Source organism: Dendrobates tinctorius, unplaced genomic scaffold (assembly GCF_039654945.1).
Source record: "Dendrobates tinctorius isolate UK_male_01 unplaced genomic scaffold, ASM3965494v1 ptg000022l, whole genome shotgun sequence".
Classification (NCBI taxonomy): domain Eukaryota; kingdom Metazoa; phylum Chordata; class Amphibia; order Anura; family Dendrobatidae; genus Dendrobates; species Dendrobates tinctorius.
The window spans coordinates 92,446,236-92,469,658 of record NW_027361690.1 but is presented as its reverse complement, the minus strand read 5'-3'; the positions used below and the strand labels follow the sequence as shown (position 1 = coordinate 92,469,658).

Genomic DNA, 23,423 nt, shown 5'->3' with positions numbered 1-23,423 from the left:
GTCTCCCTTTGCTATCTTACTGCTGTTAAGGTGTTTTTTGTCTCTATCAGAGACCCTGAGACCGATTACCGGGAAGTGGGGTCAGATCTTTGTCCCACTGCTCCAGCGCTCACGTTTGCCATACTGTAACATGCAGTTCAGTGCAGGCGAGCCACTAGACAATAGTAGGAGTAATCCTTGTCCTTGCAGGGAGGTGGGGTAAAGGAAATTCTAGGTCCTATAGTGCTGGCAGAACAATGGTGAAGAGGTAACACCCACTTACAAAAGGAGTGGACAGCAAGATAATGGAGACAGTTCCTGGACACATTAGACCGGTGTTTGCACCAAAAGCAAGATCACGCTTTCGTACAAGATTTGGGTGACAGGATAGGTACTCTTTAGACATTTCGTCAACACATGAACTTAAAAAAAAAAAAATCACATAGAAGCATATTTTGGGTATAGTAACTCGCTCGATACAAGCATGCAATGTTTCACCATAGCAAAATCCTCTGTTACCTAGTCTAAAATTTAGCACTGGTTATGTAAAAGGGGTTGAGTACAACGTAGGGATTCAGAAGGGGTTGTCCGAGGAGTTGACAACCCCTTTAAAGAGTGGCACACCAGTCACATATGAATAGAACGCACCTTCACCATTACTATTGTCCATTTCTGAAAAATTACTCTGTGTGCTCTTTTTTTTAGAACTGCGCACAAGTATGCTTATACCGAAAATGACAGTATTATTCAAAGGGGATAATACGGTGTATACCGGCATGTTCTCTCAGAGAGAGACTAAGAAGTGATGGTTTCGGGACTCCTGTGTTGTACCCTGTGACCCTGGAGGTCTCTTCCACCTCTAATATTTAGGATTCTATGAAGTCTTGCATTATGGCGACGAACAAAAGAATGCCGAAATCCTTCTTCTCTGGCAGAAGAGGAGTTAACAGTGGTCCTATAAGAACACATTGCACATCTCCACTCGTCTCCTTCGCTTGTCACAGCTCGGCTGCTGGAACCTGGCCCTCCGCATCCAATTGATGGTGTGGAATCTCTCTCCTCCATCTGGCCTATGAAGCCCGGAGCTGCAGCTAGGATATTTTGTCACTGCTGTTTTCTTGCTGTTTTTTCTCTATTCTGCTCCCAGATGGTGAAAATAACATTCAAACTCTCTTTTTTTTTCCTTGGGTCTGCGTGTGATTTTTTTTTTTTTTTTATTCGCTTCTAACAATGGTCCTTGGCATCATTTCAATGTTCTACTTCGGTAATTAACAGTACTGATATGGCCACAATTACAAGTCCCCCTCTCTTCGGCGGTAACGCTGTGAATTAGTGGGAGCTAATGATTGCAAGTGGAGAGGGGGGCTTGAGCGCAGACGGTGAAACGTTTGGGGTTTTTTTCATTTTGTAGGATGGAATAAAAAGGTACAAGCGGCGCGTTCCGCGGTCGACGATGATTACCTAGTAATTAGTTTACACAAAAGCCTTCTATTTAATGGCAAAACAGTGTAATTAACGAGTGACAGAAAATCAAAGGGTTGCTTTGTAAGCATATGAAAAATTAACACGGAGGGATACAAGTGAATTAAATCAATAGTGAGCAGAACGTGAGATTGATACCTGGGGGGCCCACAAACACATTGCTCTACATGATATTATATTGCTGCTTATTAAATTGCCCTGTGTGTTATTATATCATTTTCTTTATTGCCGTATCATTTTTCTTGATATTATTATCAGTCTCCACATCCCCATAGATCACTGCGGCTAAGTATACATCTTTGTCTTAATATGTTTTCATGCCTCCTTTGATTTAGTAGCTTACAACTTATCGTGTTCTTTGTACACTTAGACGCCCCCACCTCCACCCCGGCGCGCTTTACTGGCGTCTACGGGGTTTAACCCCGGCGATGTCCTCCGAGGAATCTTGTATCAATATTTAACGCAAATAGTAGCACTTTAAGATACAGTGATTATCCGACGTCTATGGAGCTTCGTAAACATCATATTTCTTTGCAAGCTGATTTAGAAATGATGCGCTAATGCCTCACTGCTGGGAAGACCCCCATTTGGGAGAGTTGCTCCGAACAATAGATTTTTAAATGCAGCCCCTCAGGGCAAGGTTCTCATAAGAATAAGCATTTAACGCTCATTTCCAGACAGCTCTGCTTAAAGGGGGATATTCAGAACTGATTAACACCCCGCCACTGCGAGCGATCAGCAGATTATTTTAGATCTTTACTGTCAATCATTTCGGATACACGAGCTGGACCTTCCTTATATTGGGGGTTACAGCAGGTCACGGTTTCGCCGCCCCCCATCTCCTGATCTTAGGGATAGCGTGAGGGGTCTGTTGTCTGAGTCTGATCTCATTTTCCTGCGAACAGGGGATGCCATAAGGAATTCACACTCGTCATTTGTCAGCAGAACATAGCGAACAGCAGGAGTCTGATGACTGCCCTAGATATGGGGAATGCAGCCAAAACCCCACAGTGAGAAAGATTACTTAACCCTTTTTTGCCTGCCCACAAAAGATGGAAGGGGGGGCATGAGAGGTGTTGAAGAGGTGGTCTGTACGGCACCACGGGATCTATCGGTTGTAGTAGAGTCGGAACAGATCAAGACAAAAATACTCAATTATATCAGCAGCACTTATCAGTGTTTTGATAAATGTAGGCGATGCACTAAAAAAATCAAATAATTGCAGATGTTTTAAAAATATGTATATAATGGGGCAGACAAATTGATATAAATTTAGAATTAAACTAGCTGCGGTAAGTTTATCACAGCGGCTCACGATTAATGATAAATCTTGCGCCGACTTCTTTGTCACTTAGTTGGATAATTTGGATTACATCTTTATGCCGACAATGTCTCACCTCTTTTTCCTTACATTTACACGGTATGATAATTGCGATCAGGCGTTGTTGAAAACGATGGTCTCACAATTATTTTGCAGAGTAAACAAGTTGCTGATCACCTGATGAGCAAGGAAAAAAACGTTCGTTCATCGGGTGAAATGATCTTTTGGAAAAGATGATCGTTCTAGGAAGGGCCTTGTCCTGTGTAAACAGGACTCCCAATGCTGAGAACCATGGCAGCCTATGCAAACGGAGTGATCTGCCTGTGTAAACAGGCAATCAAACGACCACCGATCGGTAAAAGTTTCCCGATCAGCGGTCATATCGTGCCCTAAGTTGGTATACAGTGGGGCAAAAAAGTATTTAGTCAGTCAGCAATAGTGCAAGTTCCACCACTTAAAAAGATGAGAGGCGTCTGTAATTTACATCATAGGTAGACCTCAACTATGGGAGACAAACTGAGAAAAAAAAATCCAGAAAATCACATTGTCTGTTTTTGTTTCATTTTATTTGCATATTATGGTGGAAAATAAGTATTTGGTCAGAAACAAGCAATCAAGATTTCTGGCTCTCACAGACCTGTAACTTCTTCTTTAAGAGTCTCCTCTTTCCTCCACTCATTACCTGTAGTAATGGCACCTGTTTAAACTTGTTATCAGTATAAAAAGACACCTGTGCACACCCTCAAACAGTCTGACTCCAAACTCCACTATGGTGAAGACCAAAGAGCTGTCAAAGGACACCAGAAACAAAATTGTAGCCCTGCACCAGGCTGGGAAGACTGAATCTGCAATAGCCAACCAGCTTGGAGTGAAGAAATCAACTGTGGGAGCAATAATTAGAAAATGGAAGACATACAAGACCACTGATAATCTCCCTCGATCTGGTGCTCCACGCAAAATCCCACCCCGTGGAGTCAGAATGATCACAAGAACGGTGAGCAAAAATCGCAGAACCACGCGGGGGGACCTAGTGAATGAACTGCAGAGAGCAGGGACCAATGTAACAAGGCCTACCATAAGTAACACACTACGCCACCATGGACTCAGATCCTGCAGTGCCAGACGTGTCCCACTGCTTAAGCCTGTACATGTCCGGGCCCGCCTGAAGTTTGCTAGAGAGCATTTGGATGATCCAGAGGCGTTTTGGGAGAATGTCCTATAGTCTGATGAAACCAAACTGGAACTGTTTGGTAGAAACACAACTTGTCGTGTTTGGAGGAAAAAGAATACTGAGTTGCATCCATCATACACCATACCTACTGTAAAGCATGGTGGTGGAAACATCATGTTTGGGGCTGTTTCTCTGCAAAGGGGCCAGGACGACTGATCCGGGTACATGAAAGAATGAATGGGGCCATGTATCGTGAGATTTTGAGTGCAAACCTCCTTCCATCAGCAAGGGCATTGAAGATGAAACGTGGCTGGGTCTTTCAACATGACAATGATCCAAAGCACACCGCCAGGGCAACGAAGGAGTGGCTTCGTAAGAAGCATTTCAAGGTCCTGGAGTGGCCTAGCCAGTCTCCAGATCTCAACCCTATAGAAAACCTTTGGAGGGAGTTGAAAGTCCGTGTTGCCAAGCGAAAAGCCAAAAACATCACTGCTCTAGAGGAGATCTGCATGGAGGAATGGGCCAACATACCAACAACAGTGTGTGGCAACCTTGTGAAGACTTACAGAAAACGTTTGACCTCTGTCATTGCCAACAAAGGATATATCACAAAGTATTGAGATGAAATTTTGTTTCTGACCAAATACTTATTTTCCACCATAATATGCAAATAAAATGAAACAAAAACAGACAATGTGATTTTCTGGATTTTTTTTTCTCAGTTTGTCTCCCATAGTTGAGGTCTACCTATGATGTAAATTACAGACGCCTCTCATCTTTTTAAGTGGTGGAACTTGCACTATTGCTGACTGACTAAATACTTTTTTGCCCCACTGTATGTAAATAGACCTTAGGTCAAGTAAAGTGCCAAAATTCTCTAAAGCACTAATAATTTGTACCATCAGTGTAGTACATCTACAATTACTGCCCAACTAATTGAAGTTATTTGCGCTGAATATAATGGATGACAGTTGTATCATTTTCAGAAGTAGCCAAGTTTTTTTTTTAATCCAGTACATGGTCGACTAATTAAATTCACCACCTAATCTAAGAACAGCGTAATGTACAGAGACCCTGATTCCAGGGATGTGCCACTTACTAGGTTGTTTGCTGTAGTTTTGATAAAAATCAGTGTTTTAACAGCAGAAGAGTATCACTAGAGGACTAGTAAACCTGCTGACATGTAGTTCTATATATTCATGAGCTCTAAATATCCCCACCCCACCACAGATTGGCATAACATTCTGCCTATACACAGTGTAGACAGGAAGCTTCCACCTGTCACTTGTGTGGGTGGGGTAATATAGAACTCAGGACTGGTATTCTTGCAGCAGATAAAACAGGAACTTTATAGAAAAAAAATCAGTAAACAGACCAGTAAGTGATACATGGTTGTATTCAGGGTCTCTGCCGCTACTTCATGCTGTTCTCAAATAGGGTAGCAAAAAACCTGAGATTCCCTTGTGTGGGTGGGGTAATATAGAACTCAGAACTGGTATTCTTGCAGCAGATAAAACAGGAACTTTATAGAAAAAAAAAAATCAGTAAACAGACCAGTAAGTGATAGATGGTTGTATTCAGGGTCTCTGCCGCTACTTCATGCTGTTCTCAAATAGGGTAGCAAAAAACCTGAGATTCCCTTTAAATGATCATTAAAGGGTAGCTATACTTTCAAGAAAATTCTCAAAATAAGCTGTCCTGTGTGTGTACATGAGAAATAACACGTTCTGGACATTTCATGACTTGTAATCAGCATTTCTGACAGTTGTCCACCCTACAGGCTCTATCTCTTAATTTACAAGTGACTGAGTTGGTGGTAGAAGACTAGCTGTTATGACGACTATCACATAAAGCACAGATAAAGAAATTTCTGCTTTATACACAGGAGCAGAAGAGGAATGGATGACATTATACGGCAGTACTGAGCTGTGTAGATGTGAATCCAGTTCTGAGGTGGGATACAAGACTTGGTAGAAAGATTAGCAGAATCTTTGCTTGTTTTCTCACACTGCTCCTCACTTTGCTCCCCCTCCATTCTCTATAAAGTATAATAAAAGAGGTTTTTTTTCATAGTGGATGATAAGTTCAGGGAGTAAAGGATAAAGGATCATCTTTATTCTCATTTGCACAAGGAAAAACTAGAAGCAATGGGATGAAACTGAATGGGAGGAGACACAGAATAGATATTAGAAAAAACTTTTTGACAGGGTGATCAATGAGTGGAACAGGCTGCCACGAGAGGTGGTGAGTTCTCCTTCAATAGAAGTCTTCAAACAGAGGCTGGACAGACATCTGTCTGAGATGGTTTAGTGAATCCTGCTTTGAGCAGGGGGTTGGACCAGATGACCCAGAGGTTCCCTTCCAGCTCTACAATTCTAAGATTCTATGAGTAGGCAGAAAAGAGGCTCATAAGTGGAGAAAGAAGCACAATTCTCTTATAAGATAGATAAGATATAGTACAAAGTTACTTACATTAGCTTGACCTATTGATTTATGTATAATTTGCTACAGCACAGTTCAACTGTGTTATGGAAAAAACAACAACATTTTGCTTATATGAGCCATAATATTTGGAATACCCCAACTTAGGTTCTTAGCCTCCTGAGACTGATTTTTGATTGGGGGTTCTCTGGTACAAAAATTTTGATTGCCTTTCCTTAGGAATAGCCATCAATTTTTTGAACAATGGGGGTCCGACACCTGTGACCCCAGCACATCAACACCATGAAGTGTCAATGAGACTTGTTGAATTCGGACCCCCACAGGGCATTCACTTACAATCTATTCTTAGGACCTTTTGCTTGACAAAGGATCTCCAAAATGACAGGTGTTGTGGGTTGTTAGCAATATGCAGTGGTTGGTACCTACCAAAAAAAGAAAATTAGACTGCTGCCCTGCCTAGGGGATTCTGTGCATGGGTGGGATTCTATCAAGACTAGTGAGCTGACACTTGCTATATTTATCTACAAAAAGTTGTCCAAAAAAACAAACAGTGAACCAGAGAAAGGTCATGGGTGCCAAAGGCTTCCTGAAGTGCACGGGCATCAAAGGCTTCTTGGCTGATCCCAAAGAGCTACTACTATACGATATCATAATCGGGTGAATATTAATGCCATGATAGAAGTGTGTCTGTACAAGCAGCACATCACAGCTTGCTCAGTATGGGGCTGTACAGCCATAGACGGATCAGAGGACCCATGGTGACCTCTGTCCCCCACCAAAAGCACATACAATGAGCACCAGAACTAGACTGTGGATTAATGGTAGGAGTGGGCCTGGTCTAATGAATCACGTTCACGTCAAGTAGGCAGCCAGTACATGTGTCACTTACCAGGGGAAGAGATGGGGCCTACAGGTACAATGCAATGCACTGCATAATGTATTGCTGGGAAAACTTGGCTCCTGGCATGCATGTGGATGCTATTGATAAATACAATCTACCTAAACAGTGCAACCATTCATGGCCGCAATGTTCCTTAATGGCAGGATAATGTGCCCTATCGCAATGCAAAAATTGTTTGTGACTGGTGTGGGGAAAATGCCAAAGAGTTCAAGTGTTGACTTGGCCTCCAAATTCTCAAATTAAATCGAGCATCTGTGGGATGTTCTGGAAAAAAAAAGTCCTTTCCATGAAAGCCCCACCTCACAACATAACAGGACTCAGCGGATGTCTCCTTTCATAAAATACAATGCAGTTTGTTCTAAAAAAAAAAAAGCAGCTTTTCTCACTGTCCACAGGTTGACCGGTAGGTGTACAGTGACGGCACATTGACCATCAGTGAGCTCAGAGTATGGTGCTCCATCTACAGGAGTAGAGGCGCTGTGCTCAGGGATTGGGTGCTACGCTGTGGATGTGACGTCAGTGTAGCAACCAATATCACACACCGGTAGGTGTACAGTGACGGCACATTGACCATCAGTGAGCTCAAAGTAGGGCGCTCCATCTACAAGAGTAGAGGCGCGTGCTCAGGGATTGGATGCTACGCTGTGGATGTGACGTCAGTGTAGCAACCAATATCACACACCGGTAGGTGTACAGTGACGGCACATTGACCATCAGTGAGCTCAAAGTAGGGCGCTCCATCTACAAGAGTAGAGGCGCTGTGCTCAGGGATTGGATGCTATGCTGTGGATGTGACGTCAATGCTGCAACCAATATTAGAAAACCGGTAGCGGTGGCAGAGACTCAGCACTGGACCTGGGTACGGTCAGTAAAATGCAATTTGACTCTTTACAACAAACGGCGCGGGGACCGGGATTTTCAGAACAGAAACAACCCCTTTGAAGGGGATCTGCTGCTGTCCTGGTGTTAGATACCAAAGGTCACTTTCAGTGGGGTCTTGATGGGTCCATGATGTTTTGGGGGTACAAGGGTGATCTGCAAAATATTAGTTACAGGCGGTGGTTTTAATATTCGAGCAGATGAGAATACAAGTATCAATATCTCTATCTAGATGAGCCAATATAATGTAAGATAAACGCATAGTGATAAATTGCATTTGTATTTATTTGGGGCACTAGCAGATATTAGGGGGCCACATTTTACAAGTGACTGGAGTAAAAAGTGAAAGCAGCAATGGTGGGTGGTGACCATGTAGTACTGAGGAAGACAGCGCAGCCTGAGATGACAAGGACAGCTTCTCAATCATCTATCTGCTTCATCCTTCTTTCGCAGGCACAGGTCTCAATGATGTGACACACACAGAGAAAGGGGAACTTGTCATTATGTATCATAAACTGTTATGCAAATACCTCAATTTGTAACTATTAACATAATTTAGCGCTCAGAGACATACACTCATTTCTAATCATCGCAGTGGAATGGAGTCTTGTTCTGTCGCTCTTAGCCTGCAGGAAAGTCTTTCATCAAGATGCTGTAATGTTTTAATAACCTGCCAGCGTTCACCGGCTGTGCCGTTGCCGATGACACTCTTACATTGTCCTCATTAAGGAACAGAACAGGTCGGGGAATAACAGGACATTAAAGCATTGCCGGTGTGCAGGATCCCGAGGCTTTGAAGCTGCTGTTACTGACAATGCAGGTCTGTTAACCCCATCTGTGATGAGTTTGGGGGACATTACCCGTAAAATGGACTCACCTGCGCCCACTTCTGCTTCCAGGTTTGGGCGCTGTACCTCTGACGCTCCTTCACTGCCCAGGCATAACATGGAAGGTGTGCAGCAGTGTCGCAGAAAGCGCTCCCGTTGCCGCCGCATTCATTGTCCACTTTAAATAACCAGCGGGTTACCAGCAGATTATCGATTATAAGTTGGCTCAGAGAACTGAAGAACTGTGAATATGGCAGAAATGCAGATATTGAAGAACGTAAAACAATAAGGACAATATACAAAGGCGAACATGACATATATAGGTTTATAAACAGGCTTATATAGCAACGGTGAGTTTATTTAACCCTTGGGGAATCATTACACTTTTGTGTTACATAATATATTAGGTTTCTGTAGCCTTAAGCAACGCTATAGATCAGTGGTACGATATAATATGGATGGTTGTACACAAAAGAGGACAACGGAGTAAATAGGAATAGATGGTTGGTCTAAAAAGCCCGTTGTCTAAGTCCACATACCAGATCAGACACTCCGAAATATTAGTGATCGAGGACAGCGGCTGTCAAGGGTGTATGGCCAATGGTGGCCACTTATGTAGAGATCCGGGTCACAATTTTTTATCAGTCCAATAGTGCTTTTAATCTGTTACCTAGACGACCCTCGGGATGGCCCGATTACTACTGCGGTCAAATTGCTGTCAAACTAATGAAGTTATTAACAGAAAATCACAGCAAAATGCAGCAGTTTAGCAGCAATTTCTTAATAAGGCCTTATCATAATTAATTGTATTTACTTTTGCTGTAATCGCCACAAGAAACTACAATTTTGCCTGTGTGTTATTCTGTCACAACTCCCGTGCCGCAACCTCTCTCCTACCGTCAGCCGCGGCATCCTCCTCTAACTGGCCCGCGGCCTGCGACGTCACTGCATGCTTTGTGCATGCGCCGTAGGCCGCGTCTCCCTCCACCTCCTTGTGCTCCGGCGGTGCCCTGACCCGGAAGCACCGCCGGACCAATGGGGCTGTCCAAGGGTATTTCAGGCCGCCCTCCTGTAATGGAAGCGCCTGATCATCGTGTTTTATCTGCACGCTAGGCCTTCCCCTGTGCCCTTTGCTCCGTGCCCTGTGCTCATCTCTCTCCTGTGCTTTCTCCCCTGCAGTCCCTGCTCCGTCCTGCTGTCCGTGCCTGTCTCCTGCCGTCCTACTCCGGTCCTGTGCCCTTGCTCCGTCCTGCTGACCGTGTCTACCTCCTGCCATCCTACTCTGGACCTGTGTCCCTCCTCCGTCCTGCTGTCCGTGGCTATCTCCTGCTCTCCTACTCCGGTCTTTCCACGCGAATCCTTCTCTGTACTGGTGCTCGTGGTACCTCGCACTTAGTCCTACTTCAGTCCATTCCGAGCCGCCCCTCTTGGTACCGGCTGCCGTGGTATTCGAACCTATGGGCCTGCTCCTAACAATCCCTGTGTAGGGGTCGGCTCCACCTGGTTACTCACCCGGGGGCCCCTCGGTGCCACGGTCCAGAGGGTCCACTCCTGGAGTCTTGCCTCGCCAAGCTAGGACGCTAACATATTCACACTTGTTGGTAGGATAACTTTATTTAAAGAAATAAGGAACTATATATTGGGTCTAAGGGTAAGACCCTACAGCCCGATGGCCATTGGGACCAGTGGTGGGCAATGGCTGAACCCATAAAATCATGCGGCCAATAGCCACCACATGTGGTAATGGTTTTGGCCATAAGACTTACTGTACTATATTATAAGGTAAATAATAATGGGCTTAATATTTAACAGGTGCTTTTGCCCCCAATATATTTTCACCTTACAGACACAACTGATGGTACCTGCAAAGATGGGAAGTCATGGCAGCTTGATTTCATCTTCCTTTTACACTGTGGATGTGACATTTTTAAGTGGCTCACCATTTCTACAGGCAACGGAAAGTTAGACAACAAGAGAAAGAATGGTCCTTTTTACCTACAAGGAGGAACTGTACATTCCGATGACTAAATTAAAAAGTTATTCCTTTACCCCTTGTTCACACCATGTCAGAGAATCAGAGAAAGTGTGCCAAAATTGCACACGCAGCATTGCTTCTGGGCGACAATATCATCCTGGGTCAGAAAGTACTAAAGATCCATACAATCATATACATGGTGCTTGTTTAGCAGAAATCATCCTGCCATACACTGAACATATAGTCCCAATGTATGTAACTGTATGCGGTAGTCATTGGTACTCTACATGGACCACAGTATTGGACCAAACTACACATTACACCTATAGAAGCTTTAATCACATCCCTTGCAAAATTGGTCTTTTATTTGCAGCTACAACATGATTTATACATGATTTTTGGAGTGTGTGTGGGAACTTTTGCCCATTTTTCCAGAACAGAATGTGTGAGGTCAGATACAGATGTTGGACGAGAGAGCCTGGCTCACAATCTCCGTTCTAGTAAATTCAAAAATTTTGGATGGAGTTGAGGTCAGGGCTCTGTGCGGCCAGTCACGTTCTTCTACACCAAAGTCATCCAACCATGTTGACTGGGGCACAATCACACTGGAAAAAAACAGGCCTTTTCCAAACTGTTCCCACAAAGTTGAAAGCTTCCATTGGCCAAAATGTCTTTTGTATGGTGAAGCTTTAAGATTTCCCTTCAATGGAACTAAGGGGCTACCTAAGACTGCCAGATAAAGAAGTGCAATTTGTCACTCCACTTAAAGTGAACTTGTCAGCAGGATTTTGCTAAGTAACTACAGCATTGTCATGATGGGGCTGTTACACTGTTTACACTGATCAAAATGATACCTGGGGTGAAGAAATCAGTCTTGTGGTTCTTGTGTAATCAGTGTTTGAAATTTTCAGTTAATGATATGCCTATGCTCTGGGGCTGGACTTCTAACACTGATTACATAAGAACCACAAGACGGATTTCTTCACCCCAGATATCATTTTAATTAGTGTAACAATGTCAACATGACAATACCTATAGTTTACTTTGCAAAATTCTGCTGACAGGTCCGCTTTAAGAAGTTTCCACTTCTCCAGAGTCCAGTGGTAGCCATCCAACACTTGGCAATGTTCTTGGTGATGTAAGGTTTACATGCAGTTGCTTAACAAAAAAAAACCCCATGTCTCGAACTCCTGTTGATGTTTAACAGATATCTGGCAATATCCAAAGTCACTCATTTCCATACCGAAAGCGACAGGTGTTGATGATATTACAACCCGCACAACTGCTGACATGTGTCCATCATTGACATGTGTCCTGTTCATTAGACTAGGACATGTGCACAATACCTGCCGATAGTGCACTAGTCATAATGCCATCAGCACCGTTACCTTCCAATGTGGAAGAGCGCAGCTTGTGACGTCACTGGGTAACTCCATTAATGCCGCAAGAGGTTTGGAGACAAGCAGTCATTGAGTCAGAAGAGACTTGGTGACATTCATGCACACCGTTGCTAATGACTCGGTGACCCTAATCTGTAAATGTACGTGGTCTATATTTGTGGCCGAGTTGCTGCAGTTCCTAAATGTTTCCAGTTTTCAATAATACCACTCACAGTTGGAGGTGGAATATTCAGGAGGGAACATTTATTTTACATGGTGAAAATGGGCAATATTCAGAGTTGACACCCCAAAAAAGTTTTAGAACAATTCTCAAGTGAACCAATGGCTTGGAGGGTGACCTAATTACTAGGTATAACTATAGCATGGTTAGTATAGAGAGCTGTATAATATTCTTCTCTCACCTGGAGTCTCTATAACATGGAGGCATACAAGATGGAAAGAAGGTTTTACCAAAATAGATTTTACACTATGGAGAAAAAAAGATGTTGACCTTTGAAATACTCTGCCTCGGGTATTTAAAAGATAAAATTGTGATGTTAAAAATAATCAGGCATTTGTAGGTGATCTAATGGGTTCAAGTCAACAAGGAATTGGTGGGAATGGTATAGGGTGAGCACTCATGGCTCTGTCCCGGTGCTGAGTGGTAGGACGTCAATCCTCAGAATAAATAATAGTAAATCACGGCCCCTTGGCATGCAGTTAGGAATAAACTTTTCATTGGGAGCTCTGCATTAAATCATCAATAATACTTATTACGGACTCATTTTCGGTCCTTCATGAACCTTTATCAAGACTTGTGTCATTGCCTAGGGGATTTAAAGCTTCTCCTTGTGGAATGTGCCAAACTGGTATAAGGAGACTTATAGGCCATGCAATGCTCTTCTCAGAAATGAAATAAGCAAATATCCTCTTTAGTGAGAAAGAGGACAACAACTCTAGCACCACCTTTACGAAGTAGCAATCCTAAAAGTCAATATTGAGCCTTTAAGGAGCCTTGCCACATTACTCAGGGTAAAAAGTAACTGGCCAGACCTACAGCTGTATCCTGCCACAACAATGAACTCCCTAACAGCCCCATTCAGACATCCGTAAGTCAAGTACGCGTTCTGCATTTTTCACAAATAGAGCATATACCCGTTAAAGTCTATGGTACTATTCACAAGTCCGTGGTTTTTTTTTTTGTGGATCTTGTGCCTGCAGAAAAAGAAAAATCACAGAGATATGTCTGTTTTTGATCCGAATCATGGAAGTCTATGGATCCGTGAAAATCACTGATGGCTGTCCATGATGAACACTGCAAGGTATAGCAGAAGCTTTTTAGTTTTTTTTTTTTTTTTGATGTAGTGGATTTGGTGTTTTGGAAGCATGAAAAATCACAGATGACTGAGGCCTAAGGGGTTAATTTTTGCCTTCATCTGGATCAACACCACAAAATAATAGATTGAGTATTCTGACCCCAGCAAATGAGGATTATTCCTTCTTTACTTTCAAGTGTTAAAAAAATCTATCTTATGATATGATGGAGGTAAAAAAAGACAATAAATGAGAAATCATACAGGCCTTAGAGATACCAGTGACCTGTAAGCCAAGGAGGCATGGGTAAATACACACACATTTCCAGGACTAAATGGGCATTTTACATAATTTGCTAATTTTCTAACCTGCTCTTGGTTATAGATATCATACTGTCCTGGAGGAGTGGGGATGTTGGCACTTGCGAATATCCGCTTACTTCCGGACTTGGTGCGGTACAGATGCGCAACGTCCGGCTCCGTGCCTAGGACAGGGACCCCAAGCATATCGGCTACGGTCAGATCATCGATATGTGGGACTCTCCCAATAATGTAGGTCTCCCGGCCTTGAGTCAAGTTTCGAATGCGCCGCAAAGTCTTTGGACTGTACTTGAGTAGAGTGGAAAGGCACATGTGGTGATTCTGTCATGAAAAAAAAAAAAAGATAGGGAAATCATTTATTCTTTTTTGCAAAACGCTATTTTTTATTTTTCATCTCTTTGCAATATTTAATATTCTTCTCAGTTTACTCTAAACACAGTGCAAGATGGTGAAAGTTATCTTGTGACCATGGTTAAAAAAGACTTTAAAATAATAAATGGTCATTGGGAACTGACCTTATACCCTGGGATAATTGAAAAGTTACGTATAAAAAATAAGCTCATATAGAGAAAAATACATAATTGGACTAATATTAGTCACAGGCCGTATACTTCTTTTCCTTGGAAAACAATGGACTTGAGAAATAACTGACAATTAAAAGGAAAAATGTTATCTGGGAATATATAATGTATTGTGAAAAAATGTATATCCAGTGGATGAATGTTTTGCCATTATTGAACTAGGCGAAAGATAAGACTTCCCCATAATATATAAATTGGTTTATAAGGACTTTTCCCAGTTTTGGGGGAAATAAAATAAAATAATTTGTTTATAAAATTTATTCTGGGGGAGATAAGTAAATGAATGTCTAATTCTTGTTTGTTAATATTAGACTGGCTGAACTTGATTAAAAAGATTAACGTTTAGGAAACAATGGTATATACAGGTAATCAGTGCAGAAAGAAACTTACCACGTAATGGGCCATTGCAATAGCAGGGGATAGAAATAAAAAAGGGAAAGTTAAAGAGCATTATTCTTATATTTAATGTCCTGAACTTCTCTCTCTCCCTCCCCTTCTCCTAGTTAGAAGTGCCTGCTTGGCCAGATCGTTCACCCCCAGTGATGGTCACAACGAAGGGGCAGCATTGCTCTTTATCTTCTCTTGGAGCAGCAGATGTACGGGGCGCTACAGCTTAGTCTCCTTCACTTGAATGATGCGGCGTACTGGAGGTCTGGTAGTGAGAGACCATCAATGTCTGCTCCTCTACGCCGCTTTAATTTTGATATATAAATTATGACTATATTAAAGTATAAGAATATATTGAAATGTAGAAAACCATAGAGACCACTTGTATGTAAATAAGAACTACGGTATTAATTACATAATAGTTACACTATATGCAGTAGTTACCCTATATATACAGTGGGTATGGAAAGTATTCAGACCCCTTTAAATCTTTAATTCTTTGTTTCATTGCAGCCATTTGGTAAATTAAAAAAGTTCATATTTTCTCATTAATGTACACTCTGCACCCCATCTTGTCTGAAAAAAATAGAAATGTAGAAATTTTTTCAAATTTAATAGAAAAGAAAAACTGAAATATCACATGGTCATAAGTATTCAGACCCTTTGTTCAGACACTCATATTTAAGTCAGATGCTGTCCATTTCCTTGTGATCCTCCTTGAGATGGTTCTCCTCCTTCATTGGAGTCCAGCTGTGTTTAATTAAACTGATAGGACTTGATTTGTAAAGGCGTACACCTGTCTATATAAGACCTCACAGCTCACAGTGCATGTCACACCAAATGAGAATCATGAGGTCAAAGGAAATGGCCAAGGAGCTCAGAGACAGAATTGTGGCAAGGCACAGATCTGGCCAAGGTTACAAAAGAATTTCTGCAGTACTCAAAGTTCCTAAGAGCACAGTGGCCTCCATAATCCTTAAATGGAAGAAGTTTGGGACCACCAGAAGTCTTCCTAGACCTGGACATCCAGCCAAACTGAGCAATCGTGGGAGAAGAGCCTCGGTGAGAGAGGTAAAGAAGATATAAAGTAGATATGACAGGCTCAAACCCCAACTTAGGTGCTCTGGGAAAAAACAAGACTAAAGTATAGGAGTAACCCCGGCACACTAATAACATGAAAGTAAAGTCTTCTCAACGACAGTCTTTAATTGTTGTGATTTTATTGATTATGAAAAAAAAGGGTGGTGTTACAATCCAAAAAAGGGTGGTGTTACAATCCAACGTTTCAGCTCTACATCTCGAGCTTTCATCAGGGATATGACTAGATCCTTGGTTTTGAGGTGTGTGTATAAGTGGTATAGGTTTGCCTTTGTAATCCAGCTGCTGGAACGGTACCTATAGTAACCACGATGTGTAGGGTCAGCACGTGACTCCCGTCCTTGTGTCCTAAATCTAGTCAGGTGTGGAGGAGGCCGGCCTCCTCCACACCTGACTAGATTTAGGACACAAGGACAGGAGTCACGTGCTGACCCTACACATCGTGGTTACTATAGGTACCGTTCCAGCAGCTGGATTACAAAGGCAAACCTATACCACTTATACACACACCTCAAAACCAAGGATCTAGTCATATCCCTGATGAAAGCTCGAGATGTAGAGCTGAAACGTTGGATTGTAACACCACCCTTTTTTGGATTGTAACACCACCCTTTTTTTTCATAATCAATAAAATCACAACAATTAAAGAATGTCGTTGAGAAGACTTTACTTTCATGTTATTAGTGTGCCGGGGTTACTCCTATACTTTAGAGAGGTAAAGAAGAACCCCAAGATCACTGTGGCTGAACTCCACAGATGCAGTAGGGAGATGGAAGAAAGATCCACAAAATCAACTATCACTGCAGCCCTCCACCAGTCAGGCCTTTATTGCAGAGTAGCCCGATGGAAGCCTCTCCTCAGTGCCAGACATATGAAAGCCCACATAGAGTTTCCTAAAAAAACACATGAAAGACTCCAAGACCATGAGAAATAAGATTCTCTGGTCTGATGAGATGACAATAGAACTTGTGGGGGTTAATTCAAAGCAGTATGTGTGGAGAAAAACAGGCACTGCTCCTCTCCTGCCCAATACAATCCCAACAGTGAAACATGGTGGTGGCAGCACCATGCTATGGGGGTGTTTTTCAGCTGCCGGGACAGGATGACTGGTTGCAATTGAAGGAAACATGAACGCGGCCAAGTACAGAGATATCCTGAATGAAAACCTCTTCCAGAGTGCTCTGAACCTCAGACTAGGCCAAAGGTTCACCTTCCAACAAGACAATGACCCTAAGCACACAGCTAAAATAACAAAGGAGTGGCTTTAGAACAACTCTGTGACCATTCTTGACTGGCCCAGCCAGAGCCCTGACCTAAACCCAATTGAGCGTCTCTGGAGAGACCTGAAAATGGCTGTCCACCAACGTTCATTATTCAACCTGACGGTACTGGAGAGGATCTGCAAGGAAGAATGGCAGAGGATCCCCAAAATCCAGGTGTGAAAAACTTGTTGCATCATTCCCAAGAAGACTCATGGCTGTAGTAGCTCAAAAGGGTGCCTCTACTCAATACTGAGCAAAGGGTCTGAATTCTTATGACAATGTGATATTTCAGTTTTTCTTTTTTAATTTGCAAAAATTTCTACATGTCTGTTTTTTTTCTGTCAAGATGGGGTGCAGAGTGTACACTAATGAGAAAAAAAATGAACTTTCTCGCATTTACCAAATGGCTGCAATGAAACAGAGTGAAAAATTTAAAGGGGTCTGAATACTTTCCGCACCCACCCACTGTATGTACTGTATATAACTATTATATGTAATTAATAATTGATTTTGCTTATATAGAATAATATATATGTATACATATATAGTCCTCAAGATGAAAGCAGCACACCAAAAGAAATCCAGTCAAAGTGCTATCTATTAGCCCATCTGGCTAGTTGCCCATACAGCGACGTTTCGGTCCTGGGAGTTGTGGACAACTCCCAGGACCGAAACGTCGCTGTATGGGCAACTAGCCAGACTTTTACACACACATATATATATATATATATATATACATATATACATACACACACAGGTATATACTATAGAGATACACGGTATATCTTGTATATGTGGGAATAAAAATACATTGTTAGCACAAGAAGTTGCAATACTTCGGTTATCAGTAATACTTATGGGTGTACAGGAGGTAACATAGTTCAAAGGAATTTACATGTATTTTATATGTATTTTTCCTTAGTAAAAGTCAACAAGGAAAAATGCATAGCGTGTAAGGGATTTTTTTTTAGAAAATCCCGTTTACTCTAGTGACACGCTAGACCGCAAAAATAATTGCCAAATTGATAAAATCTGGCATGACTGTAATATAGCATATTCCACATTATAGGATATCGTGGTCATATTATTCAGCATTGTATCAGGCTTGGTCTGGAGCTGCAGCACAGCTTTTCACCACTAGTGGGCAGCAGCCACAACCAGTAACAACGTCACATCTTACCCATACAAATAGACGATGCTCTATCTACTATATACCAGTCGCTCATAGACAGATCACAGTGTAAGGGTACAGCAGAACATGGATTTATTTCTACAAATATCTCAGATAATTACTTCTCAATAATAAATGCAATATAGCTTACAAAAAAAAGTAATCATTTAATAAAAGTAATTAGAATAATATAATGCATGTAAACTAGCTACAGACTGAATTGACTTTTTTACATATGTTAGAAATGGATTTTTTTTTTGTAACCGAGATAGGTTTTCCTATATGTGTTTTTTTTTTATTTTGTCTTTCAAATACATGGCTTCAGTTATTTGTAAACCACATTTTAATACATAAATAGATATAATTTTTTTTTTTAGTAGAGACATAGGAAGAGTCTATAGGCCATGGAGATCTATCATTCCCCGGGTAGATGACCCCCTCCGGGTACCCTGCTTAGCCATCAGAGCCCCCTGATTAATCCGTGGCTGGGTGGTGACCTCGCTGTAGTTGAGCTCTTTAAATTGATAAAAGCTGTTGAGGTGATGCTATAATCGCTCACATCTTTAGTGCCTCAGAAATGGCCTCTCTGGGAATACAACTAATTACTACACATCTGTATTTATTTGATCCACGCAGAATTATCCTTCTGTCACTCGGAGAAGAAGCTGCCAGCCTTTTGTAGAAGGCTAACTCATCCCGTGCCGCCCTCCTGGCGTATACTGTGGCAGTAACACAGAGAATCAAACGGAGAAGACACAAAGCTGTGTTGTGTAAGGGGCAGCCTGGAGGGTCTCCGCGGGGCAGATATTCCTCCTGCCTATATCACCCTATAGGGCAGAAAGATTATTCCAGCAATCGATTTGCTTGTGATCTGATGTTAGTTGCCATAAGGACTTACAGGGAATCTGTCCACAGCCTCGGGGGTGAGGATGGTAAATCTGTCATGCAGCTCAGTGGCGTCCTGGGGGTTCCCAGATAATACCGCCGCCCGCAGACCGAGAAGCTTGCGGTAATATTGCTCCGTCTCCTCATCCAGCTTCACAGGGGAAATATAGATGACATCCACGTTGGGGTCTACAGGAGAAAAGCCCACAATCAATATAGGAGATCCTAATCAGGACGTCTGCTATACAGAGGCCATTGCTTGCAGTTATCATGGTGCCGTTAGCGTTTCTGCATATATAATGGTGCGGCGCGCTCCACTTACTACAGCCGGCGCCTGGTATGGGTGGAATATGCTTTAGGTAACGAGAAAGGAGATCAGGGTCAGTGTAACAGGAGATCCGTCACTACCGCACACGGGAATAACAGCCATTGTTCTTATAATATCTGGTACAGGGGGAAGTCTCCGCCAAAATATTAGGGGGGACTCCTACACCTCTACGGAGGAGGTCCAATATTCATTATTAATGTCAGCTTTGACTAGTAAAAATTAATATACAACCTAGTGACGCCTTTGCGCTTTCTGTTCCACATACTATGTATTGTATGAACGACGACTAATAGACAAAACCGTGTATCAATAAAGAGTATTTATTACACGCCAGATTCTACATTCTAATAACTACCACACTAATACAGGACACAGCAATACAGCAACAGCACACCATAAAGCCGCAAGTACTAATTAGATATTTATTTACACACATTTACATACATGGGCTTACATGCAATATATATATCTAATATATAAAGCTCAATGTATGTGTGTATGTATGTGTGTATGTCCGGGATTGGCATCCGCACCGTCGCAGCCACAGCCACAAAATTTGGCACAGTCACACGTCTGGACCCCGAGAGCGTCCTAAGCTATGTTGTGAGGCGGGATTTTAACCCCGCGCGTTCCAATTCACCAAATGGGGAAAAAGTGTGTGTGCATCAAGCTCCGCCCCTCATTATGATGTCACAATGGTTGCTGATGTCATCATAGGTTGCAAGCCCCGCCGCTCATTATGATGTCATAATGGTTGACTATGGGATGGAGGATGTGTAATGGGTATATGGGCACTGGACTATGGGATGGAGGATATGTATGACGGGTATATGGGCATTGGACTATGGGATGGAGGATGTGTGATGGGTATATGGGCACGGGACTATGGGATGGAGGATGTGTATGATGAGTATATGGGCACGGGCCTATGGGATAGAGGATATGTATGACAGGTATATGGGCACGGGACTATGGAATGGAGGATATGTATGACGGTTATATGGGCACGGGACTATGGGATGGAGGATATGTATGATGGGTATATGGGCACGGGACTATGGGATGGAGGATATGTATGACGGGTATATGGGCATGGGACTATGGGATGGAGGATATGTATGATGGGTATATGGGCACGGGACTATGGGATGGAGGATATGTATGATGGGTATGGGACTATGAAATGAAGGATGTGTGATGGGTATATGGGCACTCGACTATGGGATGGCGAATATGTATGATGGGTATATGGGCACTTGACTATGGGATGGAGGATATGTTTGACGGGTATATGGGCACGGGACTATGGGATGGCGGATATGTATATGGGCACCGGACTATGGGATGGAGGATGTGTGATGGGTATATGGGCACTGGACTATGGGATGGAGGATATGTATGACGGGTATATGGGCACGGGTCTATGGGATGTATGATGGGTATATGGGCATGGGACTATGGGATGGAGGATATGTATGATGGGTATATGGGCACGGGACTATGGGATGGAGGATATGTATGATGGGTATATGGGCACGGGACTATGGGATGGAGGATATGTATGATGGGTATATGGGCATGGGACTATGAAATGAAGGATGTGTGATGGGTATATGGGCACTCGACTATGGGATGGCGAATATGTATGATGGGTATATGGGCACTTGACTATGGGATGGAGGATATGTTTGACGGGTATATGGGCACGGGACTATGGGATGGCGGATATGTATATGGGCACGGGACTATGGGATGGCGAATATGTATGATGGGTATATGGGCATGGGACTATGGGATGGCGAATATGTATGATGGGTATATGGGCATGGGACTATGGGATGGAGAATATGTATGATGGGTATATGGGCATGGGACTATGGGATGGAGGATGTGTGATGGGTATATGGGGGCACTCGACTATGGGATGGAGGATGTGTGATGGGTATATGGGCATGGGCCTATGGGATCGTGGATATGTATGATGGGTATATGGGCACGGGACTATGGGATGGAGGATAATTATAATTTGCTATAACTAACCACAGTTAGTTACTATGCCCAGGCAGCGCCGTGCTCTTCAGCTAGTATATATATATATAAATGGAAATACATTGATACCAATAGAAGAAATATGAAACACGTCCTCCGTGTCACTTGTGAGCTTCTTGTCTTTTCTAATTAAAATACAAAATAGCCTGTGAATGTATCTGAGAACTGTCTAATATCTCACATTTCCATGTGTTTCCATAATATAGCTCATATCTATCTATGCCTCTACTGTATGTATCAATCTCAGAACCAAGCATTAATCTACATAGATAATTATTGTATCTCATATCTCTGCATCTAATACATTTCCAGCTCACATCTCCCTTCTTTCTTTCATATTGGGGCAGCACGGTGGCTCAGTGGTTAGCACTTGCAGCGCTGGGGTCCTGGGTTCAAATCCCACCAAGAACATCTACAAGGAGTTTGTATGTTCTCCCCGTGTTTGCGTGGGTTTCTTCCGGGTTCTCAGGTTTCCTCCCACAGTCCAAAGACATACTGATAGGGAATGTAGATTGTGAGCCCCAATTGGGAAAGTGCCGATAATATCTGTAAATCGCTGTGGAATTAATGGTGTTATATAAGCGAGTAAAATAAATAAACATAAATAAATATCTATGCATCTCATATAAATTTCATAGATTGTAAGCGTGCTCTCCTTAAGGCTAAGTGCACACGTTGCAGAAAATTTCTGCTCAAAAACCTGACTCCCTTCCCAGAAACCGCACCTATTTTTCCGCGGCGGTTTTTGCTCGGTTTTGATGCGTTTTTTTCTGCAGCGGTTTCAAAACGCATGGAAGAAGCCAAAAACGCGGAAAAATCCGCAAAATTAATGAGCATGCTGCGTTTTTTACCGCGATGCGGTTTTTTTCGCGGTAAAAAACGCATCAATGTGCACAAAGTGCAAAATGCATAGAAATGACTGGGAAGCTTATTTTTAGCGGTTTTATAGTGAAAACTGCTAAAAAAAAACGCTAAAAAAAACTCTGTGTGTGAACACAGCCTTAGTTGTTGAATGATGTATAGATCTGTAATGACTTATATAGTTCGTACATGTCCCCACCATGGATATGTACAGTGCTGCGGAATATGTTGGCGCTATAGAAATAAAATTCAAATCCCACTGCAGTAGCTTGTATGTTCTCCCGGTGTTTGAGAGTGAGAACTGATAGGGGCTCACAATCTACATTCCCTATGGAGACAGTGATGATAATCTCTGTAAAGCGCTGTGGAATATGATAGCACTACAGTATAATAAATAAAGCATAATAAATAATAATACGGCTATACATCTGTCTCTTTTTCCATCTCATGTCTATCTATCCATCCATCTATCTCGTATCTATGTCAAATCGATGCATTTCTCAATCACATATCTATCATCTATTTATTAGTCCTCTGTGATTATTAATAGATAGTATTTCATACAGCAATCGCTTTCCATTCCTTGCGTTATTTTACAGATGCGTGACTGTCTATAACTCTTTTTCTTGCTCAATTACAATAACTTCTCGCTCTGGTTCCTTCTAATGCTCTATACACAATCTATATCTCTATCTACTCATTGCTTTATGTAACTGCACCCAGTAATTACTCCTATTGCTCCATATAATTGCCCACAGCAAACTATTTCACACATCATTTCTCATTTTCGAGTCAAATAAATAACAGCTTT

At 42.3% G+C, this 23,423-nt stretch overlaps 1 protein-coding gene across 11 annotated transcripts in view; it reads right to left on the bottom strand.

Moving 5' to 3' along the window:
* The window catches only part of IQCH (IQ motif containing H), a 119,418-nt gene that overhangs the window by 32,457 nt on the left and 63,538 nt on the right, over positions 1–23,423 (bottom strand). For all 11 annotated transcript variants that reach the window (XM_073568909.1, XM_073568907.1, XM_073568911.1 and 8 more), the window contains 3 exons: positions 19,388–19,563; positions 14,039–14,311; positions 9,053–9,244 (listed from right to left, as the gene is read on the bottom strand). In XM_073568909.1, the coding sequence (XP_073425010.1) occupies positions 9,053–9,244; positions 14,039–14,311; positions 19,388–19,563 (641 nt within the window). The remainder of the gene's footprint in view (positions 1–9,052; positions 9,245–14,038; positions 14,312–19,387; positions 19,564–23,423) is intronic.